Here is a 24442-nt window from a genome sequence, read left to right on the forward strand (position 1 = left end):
TGCTCGGTCGGGCGCGTAGGACTACAACATCCATGGACCCTGCCAGGGCCCGTGCTTCTCTCAGTCCCAGGGTGTCCTTTTCTAAAAGTCTTTGGCGGATCTCTGAAGAGCTCATACCTGCTATGAAGGCATCCCGGAATCGAAGTTCCATGTGCTCGCTGCCCGAAACTTGCGGGCAGCCACAGTTTCTGCCCAGCACCAGTAGCGCACGGTAGAAGTCCTCCAGCGATTCCCCGGGGCTTTGCCGTCTAGTTGCAAGCAGGTGACGGGCGTAGACCTGGCTTACAGGGCGTATATAATGTCCCTTTAACAGTTCGATCACATCATCATAGTCCTCTGCCTCCTCGATGAGGGAGAAGATTCCAGGGCTTACTCTCGAGTGCAGGAGATGCAGTTTCTGTTCTCCTGAGGCGGTGCCTCCGGCCGTCTCAAGGTAGCCTTTAAAACACGCCAGCCAGTGCTTAAAAATCGCAGCCGAGTTCTCTGCGTGGGGGCTGAGTTGTAGACACTCCGGCTTGATTCGGAGATCCATTCTTTCAGCTCAAGAGTAGTCTATTAAATTGATGCATGATCAATTAAACTTGAAGACGAGGTTGTATCATAATTGAAGGCTTTAATAGACTAGATCTGTTCCCCAGCAGCTTCGGTACAGCTGGCCCCAGACGACCCATCAGCTGTATGGATGCAGTACAGCACAACCAGTTCGATCTTTTTCGCTGGGATAAGTATGTGGGGAGTGTAATGTGTATGTGCGGCTGCAGCTTGTCAGTCTCCTGAGTGTCAATCACGGACCAGGCAAATCACGCACCGTTTTTCATCAGAATTGATTGCATTCCACATGGCACTGATGCTAGCCCCTTAATAATAGTAGAATCAGTTTTTCTGTAGTGAAAGTCCACAGATTCTCCATTAACACTTAGTCTCAGAAATGGAGAATCCTGCCCCTGATTTGATTAGAACAGCGCCTTTGTTCATGTCAGGGCAGGACTAGATGTTAAATATTTCTGGATGCACCACTCCACTCCCCACATACTCATTACAGCCAAGAAGATGCCACCCTGGAAAGCGGACCCAAGATTTGCCGATGCAGAGCTGGAGACACTGCTATTTGCCATTGAGGAGAGGCGGGACACCCAGTTCCCCGGGGCGACAGGTGGCTGCCATCCACAGATGTCAACCGGGGCTGGATGCAGGTGGCATAGGCCGTGAGCGCTGTGGGCCCCACTGCCAGGACCGGCAGCAGTGCAGGAAGAAGCTGCACAATCTCCTCAGGGCGGCAAGGGTGAGTCAACAGCACCGTGCTCCTGGCACCAACCCTATCATACACTCCCATCACACTCCCTCCCGGCAGGCGTCCCACAACTGCAGGGATCGGGAGAAGACCGACTGAGGCCCGCCAAATCTGCGGCCTCTTACCGCTGCAGACTAGAGGACATTAGGCCTGGTCGTGGGATTGGAGAGTGGGCAGTCACTGAGGCGGAGGTCGGCATCAGAGATGCAAGTGTGTCCCCAAAGAATTGCAGTGTCCCTGTGGGACGTGTGTCACCCCCCCCCCCCATATCATGCCTACCTGCGATCTAACCATGCGTCTGGTCTTTTGTCTTACAGGATCATGTGGCGGGTCGATCTGGGGTTCCTCGCACCCCCGTCGCAACCCCGAGACACGCCTGGTGATGACGTGGGACGTGTTGGTGATCCCCACCCCCTTCTGTAACCCCGCGACACGCTGGAGTACATGTCTGGGGAAGACACCGGCTTTTAGTCACCAGCATCCTCCACCCCCAGAGACACCCATCTCGGTTGGGTACTTCAGTAAAGTGGCTCCTGGGGTGCAATCTGGTGCACACCACACACACATGTAGCAGCACATCAGTGGAGATAGCAACCCCCAAGGGGGTGGTTGGTTGGAGAACGGCCCGACCCAGAGACTAGCTGTCATCCAAATAGGTCTCAGGCGTCCGGAAAGGGTGGTCTCATCAACGTTGGAGATGCAGGGGCAGAGTCGGGGACTAGAGGAGGGGTGTCAGCAACCATTCAGTGCTGGAGGTGCAGTTGGAGAAGTACAACCACCTGCAGGGGCAGAGGCACTGCCGACAATGCGTTCCACCCAGGCCAACACCGCACGGGTGGTGTCCGCAGAGGAAGCACTAGGTGCAAAAGTATCAGCCATGGATCAAGATGTCCACGAGGGAGGAGCAGGTGATGGGGCCCATGCCGAAAACACCCATAGGGGAGGTGCCCGAACACCACAGCACCTCTGAATTCCCCCCCCCCCCCCCCCCCCCCCCACCTGACCCGGCACATCCGATGGGCAACAGGGTGGCAACACAAAATCTGTGACAGCTGGAAGACTTCCAGGCTCCTCTGGGTACAGTCGTTCCAGAGGACGGGAGCCAAAGGGGACCCAGGTCACAGGGCGAGATTTGTAGCAGGCTTCCTGCACTTCCGATATACCACCTGGGGGACCCACGAGAAAGAGCCTTAGGGCACGAAAGGTTAAAAAATTAGACACCACTTAAGGGTGAAGCAGATAGGTTAGCAATAGGGGCTAGGGCACAATATTTGTATTGATCTTAAGAAACACCTGTTCACTGATGTTCCAAATTTGGTCCCCTATCTGAAGGGTGAGATGGATGGGTTGGGTTGGGTACAGAAGGTGGGGCGGAGTGGGGGGTTGTCGGGAGGCCGGTGATGTCAGGCGCGAGTGTTAGAGGTGGACATGGGCCAGGGACCCCTGGGCAGTTGGAGGCAGCAGGGAACGGGGCCAGAAATGTGGGGGCGCCCTGTGGTAGGGCTTACCCGATGAGTGACCCACTACTGCACACCTCCCGGACCCCGTCCCTGTCCTCACCACCCCCGGAGTTTTGATGGGACTGTGAGTGGAATGGCCTGCACGCATTGCAGGGGTCACCCGGTCGGATGGCGGAATGTGATCCTGGGGGCAGGAGTCAGACCGTATCAAATGTTGTTCAGCATGAGACCTCATCACTGAGCGGTCGTTATCATCCTCCATCCCATGGACCAGGTCGGCTGATGCTGCCAGGACCAGCATCCTGCAGTGGGGAGCACGGAGCGGATGCAGCTACCGACGTGGGGGAGGGTGTGGAACAGGATATCTGAGGTGCCAGTCACCGGGCCTCATAGTTGGAGAACCTGGAGGCGATAATATTGTGCGGTTCTGGCGCACATGCTGTGCAGCCTCCTATTGCTGCCTGGGCCCCATTCCTCCCCATCCTGGCCCTCCTCTGAATCCTCCTTTTTTGATGAAGCTTGGCATTCTCCCTCCCCTCCATTATGTTGCCCCTTAATTGCATGATATTTTAGAGGATGCAGTAGGCTACCACGAGGTGGGAGACTCTCCCAGCGCTGTACTGGATGGCCCCTCCTGAGCGGTCCAGGCACCTGAACCGCACCTTCAGCATGTCGATGCTGCGCCCGATTACGCTCCTGGTCGGTGTATGGGCGTTATTATAACGGGTCTCCATGTTGGTCTGTGGCATCTGGACAGGTATCATCAGCCATGACCTTAGCGGATAACTCCTGTCGCCCAGGAACCAAACCCTCACCCGGAGGAATGCCATTGAGTGTGCTCAGATGATAGCCTTGTGTACATTGCCCGGCTCTCGGGGGCAGACATGCATGATGTGCAGCCAGTGGTCACATATCAAAGAACAAAGAAAGGTACAACACAGGAACATGCCCTTCGGGCCTTCAGACCATGCTGCCCCTCTCTTCCGGGGTCCGTATTCTTCTACACTTCCGGGGTCCGTATTCCTCTATTCCCATCCTAATCCTGTATTTGTCAAGATTCCCCTTTGTAGCACCATCGATCACACACGAGGCGAGACGTAGAGAACTTTAATCGAGGCTTTATTGAGCAGACTTGTTCCCCAGCAGCTCAGTCACAGAATGCAGCTGCGGGGAATAAACCGGGTTCTTATACCCCGCCTATCTGGGTGGAGCCCAGTAGGTGGCAGATCCAATCGGGACCCAGCATCTGTCCTCCAATAGCTCCTCGGCATTCATGGTGTACCGTATTACCCCTAATACATACCACCACACCCTTAAACGTCACTATTGTCCCTGCTTCCACCACCTCCTCCATCAGCGAGTTCCAGGCACCCGCTACCCTCTGTGTAAAAAACTTGCCTCGTGCATCTCCTCTAAACCTTGTCCCTCGCACCTTAAACTTATGTCCCCCAGTAATTGACCCCTCTACCCTGGGAAAAAGTCTCTGACTATCCACTCTGTCTATGTCCCTCATAATTTTGTAGACCTCTATCAGATCGCCCCTCAACCTCCCTCGTTCTAGTCAGAACAAACTGAGTTTATTCAAACTCTCATCAGAGTTAATGCCCTCCATACCAGGCAACATCCTGGTAAATCTCTTCTGCACCCTCTCTAAAGCCTCTGCCTCTGCATCCTTCAGGTAGTGTGGCGACCAGAATTGAACACTATACTCCCAAGTGTGGCTGAACTAAGGTTCTATACAGCTGCAACATTACTTGCCAATTTTTATACTCAATGCCCCGGGCAATGAAGGCAAGCACACTGTATGCTTTTTTGACTACCTTCTCCACCTGTGTTGCCTCTTTCAGTGACCTGTGGACCTGTACACCTAGATCTCTCTGACTGTCAATACTCCTGAGGGTTCTACCATTCACTGCATATTTCCTACCTGTATTAGACCTTCCAAAATGCAATACCTCACATTTGTCCGGATTAAACTCCTTCTGCCATCTCTCCGCCCAAGTCTCCAAACAATCTAAATCCAGCTGTATCCTCTGACAGTCCTCATCGCTATCCGCAATTCCACCAACCTTTGTGTCGTTTGCAAACTTACTAATCAGACCAGTTACATTTTCCTTCAAATCATTTATATATACTACGAACAGCAAAGGTCCCAGCACTGATCCCTGTGGAACACCACTCGTCACAGCCCTCCAATCAGAAAAGCACCCTTCCATTGCTACTCTCTGCCTTCTGTTGCTCTGAATATGGCGGTCAATATGGTCGCCTTCCTTAATTCTAATTACGTTTGCTCTAGAGTCGCCAGGTATCTTTCAATACCGCCACAAGGTTCAAAACCGAATACTGATCAAAGACTCGACACACCAGTTAGTTAGTTCAAAGTCAATGCTTACTTATTTACACACACAGCTAAATATACTCATGCACGAAACGCTACAGACTAAAATATCACTACTGCTAAAGCCTATACTTAGCTTCGGGCACCCACTCAGTCAGAGGAACAATGGCCGTTGTTCAGATCTGAGGCTGCTGGGGTCGAAATGTGAAGGGGAACAGCTAAGGCCGCCCGTCTGATAGCGTGCGTTGACCTTGGACTTATTTGTTTCTGATGTAGCTGGTGGACAGGTCTCTCCTCAGTGAGAGCCGGGTCCAAGAGAACGATTCTCTCTTGGGGGCTCCTTCTTATACCCAAAGGGGCTTCGCGCTCTTTTGGGCGGGCCTTGAACTTGGCCCCAATCGATTGGGCCGTTTCTTGATCATTCATATTGATCTCATCCAATAAAGGGGTGGGTGCCCTGATGGCTGGGCGTGTCCTAGATGGCCGGTGGCCTGCTTTGTTTCGGCCTCCTCTGGTGCCGGGGTGTCTGCCTTAGTATCGGTTACTCAAATGTTACTCTTTTGTTCCCGGAGATGGGCCATTAGTATGCTAATGGGCCTGCAGTTTTGGTCTTGTCTGGGAGCTGCTCCTCCAATAAACAGACAAACCCTGAACCTGCTTGTTTTCTCAGTATTGTCCATTTTCCCTGCAATCTTTGCAAAGTGTCCATTTTGTAATGGGGAAGTGGTCATCCCAGATGGCTACACACCCTCCTTGTGATCCTCAACGCGAAGTATGAAGGATCACATTACCGCGTCATCTTCGTTCTCTGATGAAACGGGGCACCCATAAGCACTTCACGGGGTCTACACTGCCCTATTCTTTGAATCACAATTTTACCTAAAATCATTTTACATACATGTATCATTATAAAATTCTATGGGGCGCTATGACATTCAGGCATGCATTACAAAATTTAAAAAACTGGAATCTCTAACTATCCTCAATAAACTATCCTCACTTAACCAATCAAAAATAATCTACAACACTTTAAACTACAAATAGCAAGTTTCTCTGGCTTGGCAGTCAAGCACAGAGATTTACATTTCTTTATTGAACGAACAAAACACACATAAAGAAACGGATGCACTTTAATTCACTCAAGGGGTTGGGGGGTTTGGTGAAGTCTGAAAATAGGGGACCTAAACGTGTATACCGGGGTGCGAGAGCGGGAGGCTTTCCTTTGCCATTTTCTGAGTCTAAGTGTCTGCACGATAGTGCAGGGTATCGCCAATACTAAGAGTGCTTCTATGATGTAAGATAGTTAATACCAGGTGATAAACTTGCCACACCAGGTCGGGGTGTTGGGAACTGTCTCGGGGGTAACTATCGCGGGGTTAACTATCTCGGGGTTAACTATCATGGGGCACAGTGTATGGCAGGGGTTGGAATCATTCACGGCCTGTGTGGTAGGGGTCAGGGGGTAGCGTCCGTGTGCAACTGAAGGGATCCCGCTAAGATCCAGGTGAAAAACATGAAGGTTGTCTTCATCTTTCCTTTTGTCCCTCTTCTTCTTTTTCTTCCTCTGAGGTTCAGGAGTTCTGTGGACAGAAGCATAATATCTGTTATTATCTTGCTTAAGATCTTGTCTGTCTGTCTGTCTATCCTTTGTTGCCAATTACCCATTATGATTGGTCACCATCTGTGACTCCCTCATTTTTTAAAACAACCGAATATTTGGACAAGACATCCGAGAAAAATACTGACACAGTGCCGTCTCGCAGCCTGTGCGATCTACCATCCTAGTGTTTGAGGACGTAAATAGCAAACGGAAGCAACCTAAGGGTCGCCAGAATTTCTTGCCAAAAGAGTGGTGGCGTGGGGCCATTAAAACTTTAAATTAACAAACAACATTTAACATGTACATTAATTGAACAAACATACAACAAACATGGTGCAGGTTCCATCAGAAAGGACACCGTATCTCTCCATCGGTTCCTTTTTGCCATCATGTGGAATCCTCATTGCTCAGTAGCGAACAGGGTCGCAAAGGGATTTGTTTGGTGGGAGTCAGACTCTATGTCATCATCTCCCGGCTGCCATACTCTTGACTGGAGTAGTTTGGCCAAAGCTGCTTGGGGCGAATAGGGGTCCATCTCATCATTCCGGATGAGCCTGAATGAATTGTCTCGGTACCGGAATCGTGTGTCGAGGTTGGAGCGACTAGGCTTTAGTCCATAATCGTCAGGCGGTGGGTCTGGGTCAGGGGCTTTGATGTGATTTCAAAGGGGTCACTGGAATCATGCTCGGATTCGCTGGGAGTGGGGCCTGGTGCAGGGGTGTAATCATAACGTGGTGTGCTGTGTCTGTCGTCATTGCTATCACTGTCACTGTTGCTGTCGCTGCTGGTTGAAGGAAGGGAGAGGTGGAATCATGACTCTGGGGGTGGAGTTGAAGATGTGCCTGACGATGGGCTGGACTGGCTGGGGGAGGGTAGGAATGCGTCATCTGTGGGCGGGGCATGCTCATCTGCTGCTGCAAGCGAGATGTGTGCATAGTAGTTCTGCGAGCCATAAGCCTTAAGCTGGTTTATGTGAAACCACGCAGACTTACCGTTGGGATATGTGATATTGTATGCTGAGGAGCTGACTTTGTCCGAAATGGAGTACGGTCCGGGAAATTTGGGGGAAAGGAATGAACTGCTGCCCTACTACAAACTCGGTGGCGTGTACCGTTTTATCGAAAAAACAAGCCTTGCTTTGTTTCCTCCTGGTCCCAAGTCTCACAGCTGCTGCGAGCTGGGCTGCCTTTATGTTCTTAATAAGCAGTTGTACAGCATTTTCATGCGTGAGGGCGGTGACTGCGGGGCTGGCCAAATCCAGTCCTAATAAAAACTCTGTCCCTTTCATGGGGCGTCTGATCATGAGGGTGTGGGGGGTGTATCCCGTGGACATGGATACCGTGTTTCATGAGAACATTAAAGCAAATGGGAGAACTGAATCCCAGGTGCTGTTGTTCTGTTGCACCATTTTCCTGAGAGTGGCTTTTAGAGTCCTGTTCATCCTCTCTACAATGCAGCTTGACTGGGGGTGGTATGCTATGTGATGTTAAGTAATGGGTTAAGAAACATTGCAATTAGTTGTCTCATTTATGTTAAGTATCCATTAATTGACACTGATATGTAAAGGGGCTTCAGGTAGCCTCTGTCAGGTGATGTATAGTGAGAGTTTTGTGCAAAGTCTGTTGGAATTAAATAAATGGGTGTTTGTGAAAAAGGAACAGAACTTTAGACTCTTCATATCACAGCAACTAAAACGTCTCACAATTGGTAGCAGGATGGTTGCTGTGTAAATGTGAAGGGTTGAAAGATACAACTTTTCCAGATCAAACCAAGGAGTGAGTGAGAAAAGAAGAAAAAAAAAAGGGATATATAGCTATGTGGACTAAGGTAACTGCTTTGGGAAAGAGAAAACAAGGTATGGCATTGGCTCTTTCTCTACCATATGGCAGTAAAATCCGAAACAAAGTGCTTTCTGAGCTGGAATTGGAAGAGTTAGACTCAGAAGAAGGTCTGGAGACTTTATTACATTATATGGATAAGATTTATAGAAAGATGACTTGTTAAGTGTGTATGAAGCATGGTCGGATTTTGATAAGTTCTGGAAAATGGAGGATATCTCCATGGAAGACTATATAATGAAATTTGGCAGACTATATAAAAGGCTACAGAAACACAACCTGGAATTTCCACAGTCTGTGTTGGCCTTTAAATTACTTGACTGTGCTAGAGTGAGCAACCGGGGCCGGACGGTTCCCCGGTCGAATTCTATAAAAAATATATGGACCTGTTAGGCCCGTTGCTAGTTAGGACCTTCAATGAGGCAAGGGAGGGGGGGGGGTAAGTGGGAGGAGGAGTTGGGAGAGGAGATCGAGGAAGGGACGTGGGCAGATGCCCTAGGGAGGGTGAACACTTCCTCATCGTGCGCGAGGCTCAGCCTCATACAGTTTAAGGTGCTGCACAGGGCACACATGACCGGGACAAGGATGAGCCGGTTCTTTGGGGGCTAGGTGCTTGGAGAGTCCAACAAATCACACCCATATGTTCTGGGCATGCCCAGTGCTGGAGGAATTTTGGAGGGGTGTAGCGAGGACGGTGTCGAGGGTGGTAGGTTCCAGGGTCAAACCAGGCTGGGGGCTCCCAATATTTGGGGTGGCAGAGATGCCGGGAGTGCAGGAGGCGAAAGAGGCCTTTGCGTCCCTGGTAGCCCGGCGGAGGATTCTTCTTCAGTGGAAGGATACGAGGACCCCAAGCGTGGAATCCTGGACCAACGATATGGTGGAGTTTATTATGTTGAAGAGGGTGAAATTCGCCTTGAGAGGGTGGTACAAGGGTTCTTTAGGCGGTGGCAACCGTTCTTCGGCTTCCTGGCAGAACGCCAGACATTGATCAATGGCAGCAGCAACTCGAGGGGCGGGGGTGGGGGGGTGGTTACTTTATTTTTGTTTTTGCTATTTATACTGGGGGGGTCTGAGGGGGTGTATATATTTGTTGTGTTAAGTCGGAGTGTTAATGTTAATTTATTATTTATGTACAGGGGGGAGGGAGGTATGGAGGACTATGTTTTGTACTTAACCCTGTTGGGTTCCTTTTTCATTCTGTTATTGATATTTTATGAAATTAATTAAAAAAATTTTTTTTTTAAAAATTGCACAAAGATGAGAATTGAATACAACTGAGGCATTATTGCTCTAAGATGTGTGGCCTCCCACAGCACGGGGCGAAATGGCTGCTGCACGGGGGGGGACACATATTTATACTCTGCCTACTGGGCGGAGCCAGCAGGCAGGGACTACCGTCGTACCTGTAGTACAGGTCCTACCATACATCACCTAATATAGGTGCAACAGTGGTTTACCACAAAGACACCCAACACCTCTTCTTTTTGGATCTTAATGTGACCCAGGCTATCTACACACCCTCTCCAGACTCAACATCCACCAATTCCTTCTCTTTGCTGGAATACTGATGCAAAGTATCAGCTGACCGTTCAGTGAGCAGAATCCCTTCAAGTTTGTGAAGGGCACCCTCTCATGCGGCAGTGCATGTAGGGGGACATGGTCCTGTCGATCACCCCCTGGACCTGGTTACATCACAGTAGTGGTGGCAAATCGCCCTGCCCGGGCTCCCTGGTGGGCTCCCTCCATATCCAGGTTGATGTCTCGTGCCGCCTGGACATACAGGGCCTCCATGACGGCACAGATGCACCTGTGCATGGAGGTCTGGGAGATCCCAGACAGGACCCCACTCTGCGCCTGTAAAGGCCCTGTTGCAAAGAGGTTCAGGCTGACCATCACATTGACAGCCATCAGGTGCAGGTGTTCACTCCGATACCACTGCAGTTCCAGAAGCGGCATGATCTGGCACAGATGTCTCACCATATCCCTACTCAGCCGCAGTCAGCGGCAGCATGCTCGATGCAGCAGGTCCTCGTCCAACCGGCAGGGCCTCTGACCCTGCTATACGTCCCTGCCGGTAGAGACACTGGTGGCTCGCGCTACTCCTGCTGGCAATATGCTCTGTGGCCCCTGTCCTGCACCTCCTGTGGGTTCAACTGCCATGGCCTCCTTTGGTGGGTCATGTTATACCCCGCCAGGAGGGTGGCACCAGGTTGTGGGTTGGGCATAGTGCTTGGTGGCATACATGCGGCGAGGGCCCATGGGTGGGTCTAGGCCACGGGGGCGGGGGGTGGTTGGACCCCTGTTCGGACCATAGGTGTGCCGTGGGTCCTTGGTGGGTCCCGGTTGTGTCTACTTGTCTGGGAGCATGATGAATGGGGCAAGTAAGGCTTGGTGACAGATGCTGGTCCTGTCATCTGTCACGAGGCAGAACCTGCTGTTTTCCTCACACAGAAGTAAAATTCCAGTAAATACCCAGTAAAATTCCAGAAAGGCAGGAAAAGGTATTTAAATGACTACACAATTGTGATGAAAGGTCACTTTCTGAAGCACTTTCACTATTTTTCTCCCTCCACAGTTACCACAGTTGGACTTGGTGAGTATTTACAGAATTTTCAGTCTTAATGTTGTTTGCAACTACAGTTTGAATTTTTTCAGGCGGTAACAAGGGAATGAATGAATCATATTTCACTTAGTTTATATTGATTTTAACAAGGCTTTTGACAAGGTGCAACATGGCAGACTGGTCAGGACTGTAACAGTCCTTGGGATATTAAGGCAAGGAGCTTGGATCCAAAATTGGCTCTGGCTGGAAGCGGAGGGTCATTGTCGATGGTGTTTTTTTTTTACATGAGTGCTCTTTCCATTGGTGGGAGGAAGAAATGAAACAACAATTAGGATTTTCATGTATGTGCATTCAGAGTATGGTAAATAAGATTAGTGAGTTACATGTCCAGATTGACATGTGGAAATATGAAGATGGTTCCCTTGTCCGTCAGCCGCGTGTTCCTCAGTGGCACACCCTCGCCGGCAGCGGGATTCTCCGTTACCGTCACCTGCCAATGGGATTTCCCATTGTGGCCACCCCACACCGCCGAGAAATCTGGGAGCGTGGGTGCGCTGCCGGTGAAACGGAGAATGCAGCCCATTATTTTATTATTATAACAGAGACTTTGTGAGCAGCATGGTGGTGCAGTGGTTAGCACTGCAGTCTCACGGCGCCAAGGTCCCAGGTTCGATCCCGGCTCTGGGTCACTGTCCGTGTGGAGTTTGCACATTCTCCCCGTGTTTGCGTGGGTTTCGCCCCCACAACCCAAAGATGTGCAGGATAAGTGGATTGGCCACGCTAAATTGCCCCTTAATTGGAAAAAATGAATTGGGTACTCTAAATTTATAAAAAATAAAAAAATAAAAATAACAGAGACTTTGTTCAAAGCTTGGCAGGTGTTAAGTATTCCTAGATGCAATGTGTTCATGATCAATGGGAAAGGAAGGAAATAGGGAGGAGTGGTGGTACTGATTAACAAGACAATTGCAGTGTTGGAGACAGCGGATATCCCAAGGGCAGAATCTATTTAGCTAGAGCTAAGAAACAGAAAGTATACTATTAAATTGCCTGATAAAGTCTATAGACCACAATCTAATTGGAATGATGTAACACTGTCTCTCTCTCTCTACACAGTTTTTGCCAGACCTGGTGAGTATTTCATCCTTAAGAGTATCTTTCTGGGCAGCACGGCGGCGCAGTGGGTTAGCCCTGTTGCCTCATGGTGCCAAGTTCCCAGGTTCGATCCTGGCCCTGGGTCACTGTCTGTGTGGAGTTTGCACATTCTCCCAGTGTTTGCGTGGGTCTCGCCCCTACAACCCAAAGATGTGCAGGCTAGGTAGATTGGCCACGCTAAATTGCCCTTTAATTGGAAAAAGTGAATTGGGTACTCTAAATTTATTTTTAAAAAGAGTATCTTTCTAACGGCGTCGAGGTCGCAGGTTCGAACCCGGCTCTGGGTCAATGTCCATGTGGAGTTTGCACATTCTTCCCGTGTTTGCATGGGTTTCACTCCCACAACACAAAGATGTGCAGGGTAGGTGGATTGGACATGTTAAATTGCCCCTCAATTGGAAAAATGAATTGGGTACTCCAATTTTTAAATTTTTTTTAAAAGAATATATTTTTAATTTCAATCAGCATTTGGATTTGGAAATTCAGATGGGAAATTCTGGCACAGCAGAATGCCGTCTTCCACACTGAGCTCCAGCATCTTGGTGCCAAAGATCCCTAGGTCCTCCGGCAGCTTCCCTTGCTGGCCCCCTTGTAAGACAATGTGGCGTACTTTCAGCAGAAATTAGTCTTTTTGTGTCCATCGCATATGTGGGTGGTGGTAACTGGCAAGGTGTCCATGAAGTTGAGCATCGTAACAACTTTGTTGGCTCTCCCTGGTGATAGCAGGTGTGTCGGCAGTTAGAGTCTACTCAGTATTTCCCCATTTGGAATCTACGAAGCTGGGTGATACTCAAAGACGTACTCGTAAGCTGCTAGCACAAGAGCCTATCGCTGATTCTGGATGGACGATATTAGAGGAACCGCCTTGTCTTCTTCAGATTGGCAAACACTTGACAGTCAATTAGTTTTTTTAAGTGCTCGGAATGTTGCACTAAAAGAAACCAGGATTTTCTTACCCGGTGGTCTCCATCCAGTGAAGCCAAATGAGATTGCAAAATTGTGGATGATTGAAATGAACAACATTAGGCTCTGCAGCAATGTCCCCAACAATTATTGAGTGTGTGAAAGTTCAGCTCAGATAAATAGATATCAGCTAGTTGAATCAAGGACAAGAGTGTGATGGGAGCTCAACTAATTATTCCTCAGTGAGGGGTGAAATTACTCGGGTGAGGAGGCAAAACTATTGAAAGAGCATCAACGTCTTATTTTACATTCCTCATTTCCTTATTTTTCCATTGTAACTAGATGAAGTAACGTGTGGAGGGAGGCTTGAGACTGAAAGTGGATCATTTACCAGCCCCAATTATCCAGAACAGTATCCAAATAATGCCCAATGCATTTGGTACATTCAAGTGGCCAAACGGCACAGAATATCTTTGAAATTGGATGGTTTTCAGTAAGTAACAATATTTCCATTTGCTGATTGTAACTGTCACAGGCAGCTGGTGCTGAATAGACACTCAGGAGTCTGAATACTTTTAACCTAATATCTTTCCCACAGCTAATGGGCGTCATTCTCCGACCCCCCGCCGGGTGGGAGAATGGCCGTTGGCCGCCGTGAATCCCGCCCCCGCCGAAGTCTACGCTCCCGGAGATTGGGCGGGGGCGGGAATCGGGCCGCGCCGGTTGGCGGGACCCCCCGCTGGATTCTCCGGCCCGGATGGGCCGAAGTCCCGCCCAGGAATTGCCTGTCCCGCCGACGTAAATCAAACTTGGTATTTACCGGTGGGACCAGGCGGCGTGGGCGGGCTCCGGGGTCCTGGGGTGCCCCCACGGTGGCCTGGCCCGCGATCGGGGCCCACCGATCCGCGGGCGGGCCTGTGCCGTGGGGGCACTCTTTCCCTTCCGCCTCCGCTACGGCCTCCACCATGGCGGAGGCGGAAGAGACTCTCCCCACTGCGCATGCGCGGGAAACTGACAGCGGCCGCTGACGCTCCCGCGCATGCGCCGCATTTCCGCGCCAGCTGGCGGGGAAACAAACGCCATTTCCACCAGCTGGCGGGGCGGAAATCCCTCCGGCGGGGCTAGGCCGCCAAAGGTGCGGAGCCTTCCGCACCTTTGGGCCGGCGCGATGCCCGTCTGATTGGTGCCGGCTTTGGCGCCAGTCGGCGGACATCCCGCCGTTGGGGGAGAATTTCTCCCAATGTTTCTGTTTTGTCAATCTGTGATTGTCCTTTTGAAAGGACAGTCATGGTGATCTACAATGTAAGATTTCCAGAATGGAACGAAACTGACCCATGTGATGTATTATACCATCTGGCCAGGTGTGTTGTAGAATCAGAGAACTTTACAACATATAAGGGAGGCTTTTGGTTCCATTGTGGCTGTTGTGGGCCTTTTAAAGAGCTGTAAAATTAGACTCATTCCCTTTTTCTTCAGAAATTCCTGCAACATATTCCTTTATAAAGTCTTTGTAAATGTTCTCTTCACTCTTTTAGGCGACACCTGCTTCCCCAGTGTTGGACACAATGAAACCAATCAAAATTCATCCACTTGGACGGAGTTAAAATTGGGCCAAATATTTCAGCTGGAACGTAAACAGCTGTTAACCTGCTGAAGTATTGGGCTCAAGATTGGAGAATTAATCAGGATTAGAGTTCTCCCAATCATGAAAGATGCTGATATTTGACCAGCCATATATCTCCAGCTGGAGATGGTCAGTAAGACAGCCAGTGATGCCTATAGCCCATGAATCAATTTTTAAAAAAAGTTAGTCGCTCAATAAGGGGTGTGTTCACAACTTTCTTACGGTCTTGAGACGAGCATTTGCCATAGTGATGCAGCCAGATAGGATGATTTCTATGGTACATCTGTAAACATTGTTAAGAGGCAATGTGGACATTTCCTTAGTTTCCTGAGGAAATATAGGCACTGTTATGCTTTCTTGATCATAGCATTGATGTTCGTGGACCAGACAGATTGTTGGTGATGTGTACACCCAGGAATTTGAAGCTGTCAAATTGGCACAATTGATACAGACAGGGGCATGTACGAAACTTCGCTTCCTGAAGTCGATGACCAGCTCCTTAGTTTTACTGACATTGAGAGAGAGATTGTTGTCATTGCACCATGCCACTCGATTCTCTATTCTCTATCTCCCTCCTTTTTAAAAAAATAAATTCAGAGTACCCAATTCATTTTTTCCTATTAAGGGGCATTTTAGCATGGCCAATCCACCTAGCCTGCACTTCTTTCGATTGTGGGGGCGAGACCCACGCAAACACGGGGAGAATGTGCAAACTCCACATGGACAGTGACGTAGAGCCGTGATCGAACCTGGGACCTCGGCGTCATGAGGCAGCAGGGCTAACCCACTACGCCACAGTGCTGCCCTCTCTATCTCCCTCCTGTACTCTGACTTTGAAGATTTTAGTTTAGACGGGCAGCATGGTCGGCACAGGCTTGGAGGGCCGATGGGCCTGTTCCAGTACTGTACTTTTCTTGTTCTTTGACTCATCGTTGTTTGAGATCCGACCAACTACGGTAGTGACATCAGAAAACTTGTAGATGGAGTTGGAGCAGAATTTTGCCACACAGTCATGTGTGTATAAGGAGTATAGTAGGTGGATTAGTACGCAGCCTTGCGGGGCTCCGGTATTGAGGACTATCATGGAGCAGGTGTCGTTGCTTATTCTTACTGATTGTGGTCTGTGGGTCAGGAGGTCGAGGATCCAATTGCAGAGGGAGAAGCCGAGTCCTAGGTTTTGGATTTGGATACGAGCTTGGCTGGGATTATGGTGTTGAAGGCGGAGCTGTAGTCAATGAATAGGAGTCTGATGTAGGGAGTCCTTATTGTCGAGATGTTCCAGGAATGGCTGCAGGGCCAGGGAGATAGCGTCTGCTGTGGACTGGTTGTTGCAGTATGCAAATTGCAGTGGGTCAAGGCAGTCTGGAAGTATGGAATTGATGTGTTTCATGACCAACTTCTTGAAGCACTTCATAATGAAAAAGCCAGCATTTAGGTACGCTGCCTGGTTCTTCTTTGTCACCGGTAATTCTAGAATTAATGTTGTCCAGCTTATTTTCGATCACTTCAACGTTTGCCAGGCATTTGCTGGGCAGAGAAGACTTGAAACCGCATTGTTTTAGCCTCACCTGCAGATCGGCGTGTTTCCCTCACTTCCAAGGTTGGCAGCTGCTTTTGGGTTGTCCTGGGATTTGATGGGAGATGTCTGACTTTGTGAAAGGTAAGTAGTTGCGCCTGGAGGGGTCCTGCGCGCTGGTTGTGATTTTGGAGTTGCCGAGGGGGGGGGGGTGGGGGGGGGTTGCATGTTCACGATCTGGTCGAGCCCCAGGGTTCTACGAGGACAGGTCTACCTTTTGGCGTTTACGGGTCCTCGCATGGTGTCTTCACTATTTTGGGGGTGTTTAGGCCAGGTTTCGGTCGCTGGCCGGGTCTTCCTGAGTGAGGTTGGGCCAGGTCATGTGGTCGGTTCCAACATTGGTGGTTGGGCTGGGCATTCCTCAGGTTAGGCCTCGACCTAGACCTGGTCAGGTCTATTTGTCGAATCAATGCCCCAGTTAAGTGTCTTTGTGATTCTGATCAATCCTGAGGCACATTTACTGAGGATGTTGTGTAATCGTTGGTCCATAGGTAATCTTCCACACATACCCTGGTGCTAGAAAGTTGCAGATATCTGTGTCTCAATTTTAAGTTCTCCTCCATGGATTTTGAGGCCGAAAGAGGGGAGCGTGAAAATGCATGACTAGAATGCTGCCCACCCCAGAGGTGATTCTATCGTGGGATGGGCAGGGCCTCAGAGAAGAAGCCTGCCCCTACCCTTATTAAGGCCCTACGTGGCACTTACAGGCCATTTATGGGTGCTTTCTCACCTGCAGTCTCAATCTCAATTTTCAGTTTGGCAGGTGCCAGTAGCAGAGGGTGAGAAGCAGAGAAAATCCCGGCCTCCATTTCAGGCGGGAACATGGCCGCCTCCATCGATACCGCCCTTCTGATTGGGGCTACCCTCTGTACCCTTTTACCTCCACCCCTGTGGACTTCTACCAGGCTTGGCACCCCGTCGTCCAAGCCCCACCACTGCCCGGGTGATCATCTCTCTCACTGGTGGATTCGCTACCACCTGCGCCTGCTTCACCTGAGCAGCGCCCCCAAGAGAGAGAGGAAAGTAAAACCTCTGCCCACCTGTACCTGGCAGCCTTTCCTGGGTGAGCGGGTTCGAATCGCCTTCGCTTCAGGGTATCGAGGCCTCTCCGTAGGTGAAGCTCTGGTGGCTGGAGTATCTGGTCGAGTTCGACCCCAGCCATCCAGGCCACCTCCCCAGGTGGCTGTAGCGGGTCTGCTCTGCCGCCACCTGGGCTCCCTATCCGGTGGTGCTCCCTGCACCTATGGGTGCTCTGCCTCCAGAGCACCCATAGGTGAAGGACTCCTCAGTCTCTCTTCGATAGGGGTTTCCCGGTTCCCATCTCACCCAGAGCAGCATCAGGCACAGCGCTGGATGATCCATCTGTAAGACAAAAACAGAGAAAACCCCCTTGCACCGCATGGCCGTTTGCTCTTTCTTGGAACCATTTGAAAACGAAAGGGAATCCCTTTCGTGCTGTGCCTACTGTAATGTCCTTTAAACTTGCCTCGGTGGAACCCCACCGGCTGTAACAGTTGTTCTGTAACTCCTGCCTGACTCGCCAAAGGGGCATCTGTAAGAATCTCGGGCAACCCCTGGTCTCCTTGAACTGCAAAACCGGACTTTAAACTCAGAAACTGTAAAATGGACACCTTTTCAACAAAGAGCTTGGCCAGATTTTTCTGGACATACCCCCGAAATCCCTCTGGGGTATTCCTTACCAGGGTTTCTAAATCATACCCTTCTTTTGGTTTTACCACACACAGGGCCCCTTTCTCCTGCACTCTGTCTATCACCATGACTTCCCTCTCAGCTCCTTCCTCAGCTATGCCCCATAAGCAGTGGTTCCTCAGATCCACAAGGATCTGGTGAGCCACTATAAAGTCGGCACCTAGGATCCCCCTTCCCTCCTGCTCCCACTTCATCAGGACACACTTCCATTGCGCCTGGAGTGCCCCTAACCTGATGGACAAGGGAACAGAGAAAAAGCCAGTCTTCTCGTTCCCTGTGAAGCCGACAAGACTGTAGGGTTCCCCGCTAGATAGAGGGGAGGTTCGGGGGTTGTCCGTGTGGACAATGGTACTGGAAGCTCCTGTGTCCAGCAGGTAGCTCCCGACCACCTCCTGGACCTCCATCTTGACCCAGGGTCTGCCGCATGGGCCGTACTCCACTGGGCACAGGAAAGTGGGCTGTTTTGCTGCTAGTCATGAGGGGGTTGTGGGTGTGTGTACGGGTACGGGTACGGGCCGGCCCTGGCCTGTTGCCATCGCCACCTGCCCGGACCCTGCTGTTTTGGTCTGCAGGTAAGCCAGGAAATCTTTAACATTAATGGTCTCCGGGGCAGTCGCTTCTGCCGCCGGGGTCTGATTCTTTCCTGGGGGAGCCCTCTCTTCCCTGGTTGGGTTCTTGCACTCCCTCCTATGGTGCCCGGGCTTCCCACAGCCGTAGCACGTTGGTCTCCTCTCTGGGGCTCGGGCACCCTCATGCTTCCACTCCTTTCTTGGGCGCGATTTTGTGCACCTTGCCCTTGGGGGGCTTCTCTTCCCCCCTCTCCCCGTTATGGTAGGCTAGGGTGAGCTTTCTGAGGACCTCCCTCTCGTTCAGGTGTGGGTCCATTGGGTCGAACCAGTGCTCTGCCTTTGCCCTAACCCTCGGGAGACAGTTAGCCACCAAGGTCTTTAGCCAGTGGGCTGTCCTTTCATCCAGATTTTGCCTATTCAGAGGGGTCCCACACGCGTCCTCATATACTGCCCATAACCTGTCCGCAAACGTTTCTGGGGACTCACCGACCTGCTGTCTGGTTTCCCCCACCCTCGTGAAGGGACTACCCTGATTCAGACCCTTGGCGTCCAGGACCGCTGCCTGGGCAGCTGCCCATGTGGCAGGTTTTCCCCCCTCCCTGTAGGTCGCTGCCCTACATAGGTAAGAATCTAGGGTCATCAGGAGCAGCTTCACCCGCTCCCCCTCGTCGCAGTCATTTATCTCGGCTGCCTATTGCACCTCCATAAAATGAAGTGACGGGTCTCCTTTCTGAGTCAACTTGGGGATGTGGGACACCATTCCCCTAAGTGCCTGTACCCCGTGGGGAACAATAATATCACTCTCTACCGGCCCCCTGGCGTTCCCATCCACTGGGGGACCGTACTTCCTCTGCCTTACCGGGCACATCTGCCCTACCTGGGGCTCCTGCCCCTCCGCCTCCATGGCGTCCGGCTCTCCTGCCCCGTTGGGTAGCCCCCCTGTTCCCGGGCTAACTACCCATATCGGAGACGCCGCTATCTGGGGATACAATCCTGACCCCCCTTGGGCCCGTCCCTCCCCGGATGTCCCGATCCCTACCTGCCGATCCGGCCCCATTGCCGGCATCTCAGGCAGCGGCTGGCCCCCCTCCCAAGGGGACCCATACACAAAACCAGGCGGACACGCCGCCATCTGGGGATACACCACTGACCCCCCTTGGACCTGCCCCTGACCGGGCGGTCTGAACCCGACCTGCTGACCCGGCCCCATCACCGGCATCCCAGGCAGCGGTCTGTCCCCAACCCGTGGGGACCCACATACGAACCCAGACGGGCATGCCGCCATCTGGGGGTACCCTGCTGACTCCCCTTGGACTTGCCCCTGAACGGGCAGTCCGATCCCCCCCTGCCGACCCGGACACGATCCCGGCGCCTCAGGAGGCGGTCTATTCCCCTTGGCCTTTGGGGAATCATCCGCTGCGAGGAGCCACTTGCCCCTAGGGAACCCCCTTGGACCTACCAGGTGTACCTGTCCCCTGACCTTGGACAAGGTCTCCTCCAACTCCGTTATCCGTGCCTGGCACGGCCCGCGATCACAGTCCCCTTCCTCCTCGCGAGCCATCTGGTACGCTGCCTGGATGTCCCGGAACTTCCCCTCCAGCTTCCTATACTGCTGGGCGCCTTGGGCCAAAAGCTCCCGGGCCTCCTTCTCCCTCTCCTTTGCCTCAACTGCCTGGCACTGGAGAAACTCCTTCTCGTACCGGTGAGACTCACCATCCTGTAGGCTGCCCTGTCTCACCTCTGCTAGCTCACTGTACAGCTGTCCAGCTGTCCTAGCGCTGTCCCCTGCGCTGGCCCTAACTTCTCCCAACTCCTGCTCAAGCTCGGCTATCTTTCTCTCCATGTTGGCTACCTGCTGGGACAAGCAGGCTAACCATACTGCCTTTTCTACACTCTTAGTGTGTTCCTTACCCTCTGTCCATGCAGCCGCCGCCATCACGGGTCGTTCTGCATTCACTAGCTCCAACACCCAAGATTTGGTGAGGTTGATCTTTTTCCATAAATATGAGGAGATCCTCTCCTCCATTTTGCTTCGTTCCCTCACCCTCTCTGCCAAGTCACATACCCCAAACCACCGATGTCCTGCCGCGGTCGCCATTGTAGCGGGATCCCCTTTTACCTCCACCCCTGTGGGCTTCTACCAGGCTTGGCACCCCGCCGTCCAAGCCCCACCACTGCCCGGGTGATCCTCTCTCTCACCGGTGGATTCGCTACCACCTGCGCCTGCTTCACCTGAGCAGTGCCCCCAAGAGAGAGAGGAAAGGAAAACCACTGCCTACCTGTACCTGGCAGCCTTTCCTGGGTGAGTGGGTTCGAATCGCCCAGGGATTTCCCTCAGTTCTCGACACCGGATTTATGGTCAGGAGTATTTTAATAGAGTGACTTGGCTAGAGCTCGTTGGTGAGGGATTGAAGAATTGAGACAGACTCCAATTCCAAAATCCAAACACATATATTTTATTAATTGCCAAGATCAACCACCACCAAATACAGAAAACACACAATTATCATATCATAGAATTATCATAGAATTTACAGTGCAGAAGGAGGCCATTCGGCCCATCGAGTCTGCACCGGCTCTTGGAAAGAGCACCCTACCCAAGGTCAACACCTCCACCCTATCCCCACAACCCAGCAACCCCACCCAACACTAAGGGCAATTTTGGACACTAAGGGCAATTTATCACGGCCAATCCACCTAACCTGCACATCTTTGGACTGTGGGAGGAAACCGGAGCACCCGGAGGAAACCCACGCACACACGGGGAGGACATGCAGACTCCGCACAGACAGTGACCCAAGCCGGAATCGAACCTGGGACCCTGGAGCTGTGAAGCAATTGTGCTATCCACAATGCTACCGTGTTGCCCTAATATACTTTAATGACTATTACTATGGAAGGAATAGAACATAGAACAATACAGCGCAGTACAGGCCCTTTGGCCCACGATGTTGCACCGAAACAAAAGCCATCTAACCTACACTATGCCACTATCATCCATATGTTTATCCAATAAACTTTTAAATGCCCTCAATGTTGGCGAGTTCACTACTGTAGCAGGTAGGGCATTCCACGGCCTCACTACTCTTTGCGTAAAGAACCTACCTCTGACCTCTGTCCTATATCTATTACCCCTCAGTTTAAAGTTATGTCCCCTCGTGCCAGCCATTTCCATCCGCGGGAGAAGGCTCTCACTGTCCACCCTATCCAACCCCCTGATCATTTTGTATGCCTCCATTAAGTCTCCTCTTAACCTTCTTCTCTCCAACGAAAACAACCTCAAGTCCATCAGCCTTTCCTCATAAGATTTTCCCTCCATACCAGGCAACATCCTGGTAAATCTCCTCTGCACCCGCTCCAAAGCCTCCACGTCCTTCCTATAATGCGGTGACCAGAACTGTACGCAATACTCCAAATGCGGCCGTACCAGAGTCCTGTACAGCTGCAACATGACCTCCCAACTCCGGAACTCAATCCCTCTACCAATAAAGGCCAACACTCCATAGGCCTTCTTCACAACCCTATCAACCTGGGTGGCAACTTTCAGGGATCTATGTACATGGACACCTAGATCCCTCTGCTCATCCACACTTTCAAGAACTTTACCATTAGCCAAATATTCCGCATTCCTATTATTCCTTCCAAAGTGAATCACCTCACACTTCTCTACATTAAACTCCATTTGCCACCTCTCAGCCCAGCTCTGCAGCTTATCTATATCCCTCTGTAACCTGCTACATCCTTCCACACTATCGACAACACCACCGACTTTAGTATCGTCTGCAAATTTACTCACCCACCCTTCTGCGCCTTCCTCTAGGTCATTGATAAAAATGACAAACAACAACGGCCCCAGAACAGATCCTTGTGGTACTCCACTTGTGACTGTACTCCATTCTGAACATTTCCCATCAACCACCACCCTCTGTCTTCTTTCAGCTAGCCAATTTCTGATCCACATCTCTAAATCACCCTCAATCCCCAGCCTCCGTATTTTCTGCAATAGCCTACCGTGGGGAACCTTATCAAACGCTTTGCTGAAATCCATATACACCACATCAACTGCTCTACCCTCATCTACCTGTTCAGTCACCTTCTCAAAGAACTCAATAAGGTTTGTGAGGCATGACCTACCCTTCACAAAGCCATGCTGACTATCCCTGATCATATTATTCCTATCTAGATGATTATAAATCTTGTCTCTTATAATCCCCTCCAAGACTTTACCCACTACAGACGTGAGGCTCACCGGTCTATAGTTGCCGGGGTTGTCTCTGCTCCCCTTTTTGAACAAAGGGACCACATTTGCTGTCCTCCAGTCCTCTGGCACTATTCCTGTAGCCAATGATGACATAAAAATCAAAGCCAATGGTCCAGCAATCTCTTCCCTGGCCTCCCAGAGAATCCTAGGATAAATCCCATCAGGTCCCAGGGACTTATCTATTTTCAGCCTGTCCAGAATTGCCAACACCTCTTCCCTACGTACCTCAATGCCATCTATTCTATTAGCCTGGGGCTCAGCATTCTCCTCCACAACATTATCTTTTTCCTGAGTGAATACTGACGAAAAATATTCATTTAGTATCTCACCTATCTCTTCAGACTCCACACACAACTTCCCATCCCTGTCCTTGACTGGTCCTACTCTTTCCCTAGTCATTCGCTTGTTCCTGACATACCTATAGAAAGCTTTTGGGTTTTCCTTGATCCTTCCTGCCAAATACTTCTCATGTCCCCTCCTTGCTCGTCTTAGCTCTCTCTTTAGATCCTTCCTCGCTACCTTGTAACTATCCATCGCCCCAACTGAAACTTCACACCTCATCTTCACATAGGCCTCCTTCTTCCTCTTAACAAGAGATTCCACTTCCTTGGTAAACCATGGTTCCCTCGCTCGACGCCTTCCTCCCTGCCTGATCGGTACATACTTATCAAGAACACGCAGTAGCTGATCCTTGAACAAGCCCCACTTATCCAGTGTGCCCAACACTTGCAGCCTACTTCTCCACCTTATCCCCCCCAAGTCACGTCTAATGGCATCATAATTGCCCTTCCCCCAGCTATAACTCTTGCCCTGCGGTGTATACTTATCCCTTTCCATCATTAACGTAAACGTCACCGAATTGTGGTCACTGTCCCCAAAGTGCTCTCCTACCTCCAAATCCAACACCTGGCCTGGTTCATTACCCAAAACCAAATCCAACGTGGCCTCGCCTCTTGTTGGCCTGTCAACATATTGTTTCAGGAAACCCTCCTGCACACACTGTACAAAAAACGACCCATCTATTGTACTCGAACTATATCTTTTCCAGTCAATATTTGGAAAGTTAAAGTCTCCCATAATAACTACCCTGTTACTTTCGCTCTTATCCAGAATCATCTTCGCCATCCTTTCCTCTACATCCCTAGGACTATTAGGAGGCCTATAAAAAACTCCCAACAGAGTGACCTCTCCTTTCCTGTTTCTAACTTCAGCCCATACTACCTCGGAAGAAGAGTCCCCATCCAGCATCCTCTCCGCCACCGTAATACTGCTCTTGACTAGCAGCGCCACACCTCCCCCTCTTTTGCCTCCTTCTCTGAGCTTACTAAAACACCTAAACCCCGGAACCTGCAACATCCATTCCTGTCCCTGCTCTATCCATGTCTCCAAAATGGCCACAACATCGAAGTCCCAGGTACCAACCCATGCTGCCAGTTCCCCTACCTTGTTTCGTATACTCCTGGCATTGAAATAGACACACTTCAAACCACCTACCTGAACACTGGCCCCCTCCTGCGACGTCAAATCTGTGCTCCTGACCTCTATACTCTCATT

The 24442-nt window shown here is 50.8% G+C and overlaps 1 protein-coding gene across 1 annotated transcript in view; it reads left to right on the forward strand.

Annotated features, from left to right (window-relative positions):
- Positions 1-24442, forward strand: part of LOC140392308 (scavenger receptor cysteine-rich domain-containing protein DMBT1-like) — a 107581-nt gene that overhangs the window by 23476 nt on the left and 59663 nt on the right. Inside the window, exons 7-9 of the mRNA XM_072477625.1 lie at positions 11103-11120; positions 12207-12221; positions 13491-13641. Coding sequence (XP_072333726.1) covers positions 11103-11120; positions 12207-12221; positions 13491-13641 — 184 coding nt within the window. The remainder of the gene's footprint in view (positions 1-11102; positions 11121-12206; positions 12222-13490; positions 13642-24442) is intronic.

The sequence above is a fragment of the Scyliorhinus torazame genome, chromosome 16, assembly GCF_047496885.1.
Source record: "Scyliorhinus torazame isolate Kashiwa2021f chromosome 16, sScyTor2.1, whole genome shotgun sequence".
Classification (NCBI taxonomy): Eukaryota; Metazoa; Chordata; class Chondrichthyes; order Carcharhiniformes; family Scyliorhinidae; genus Scyliorhinus; species Scyliorhinus torazame.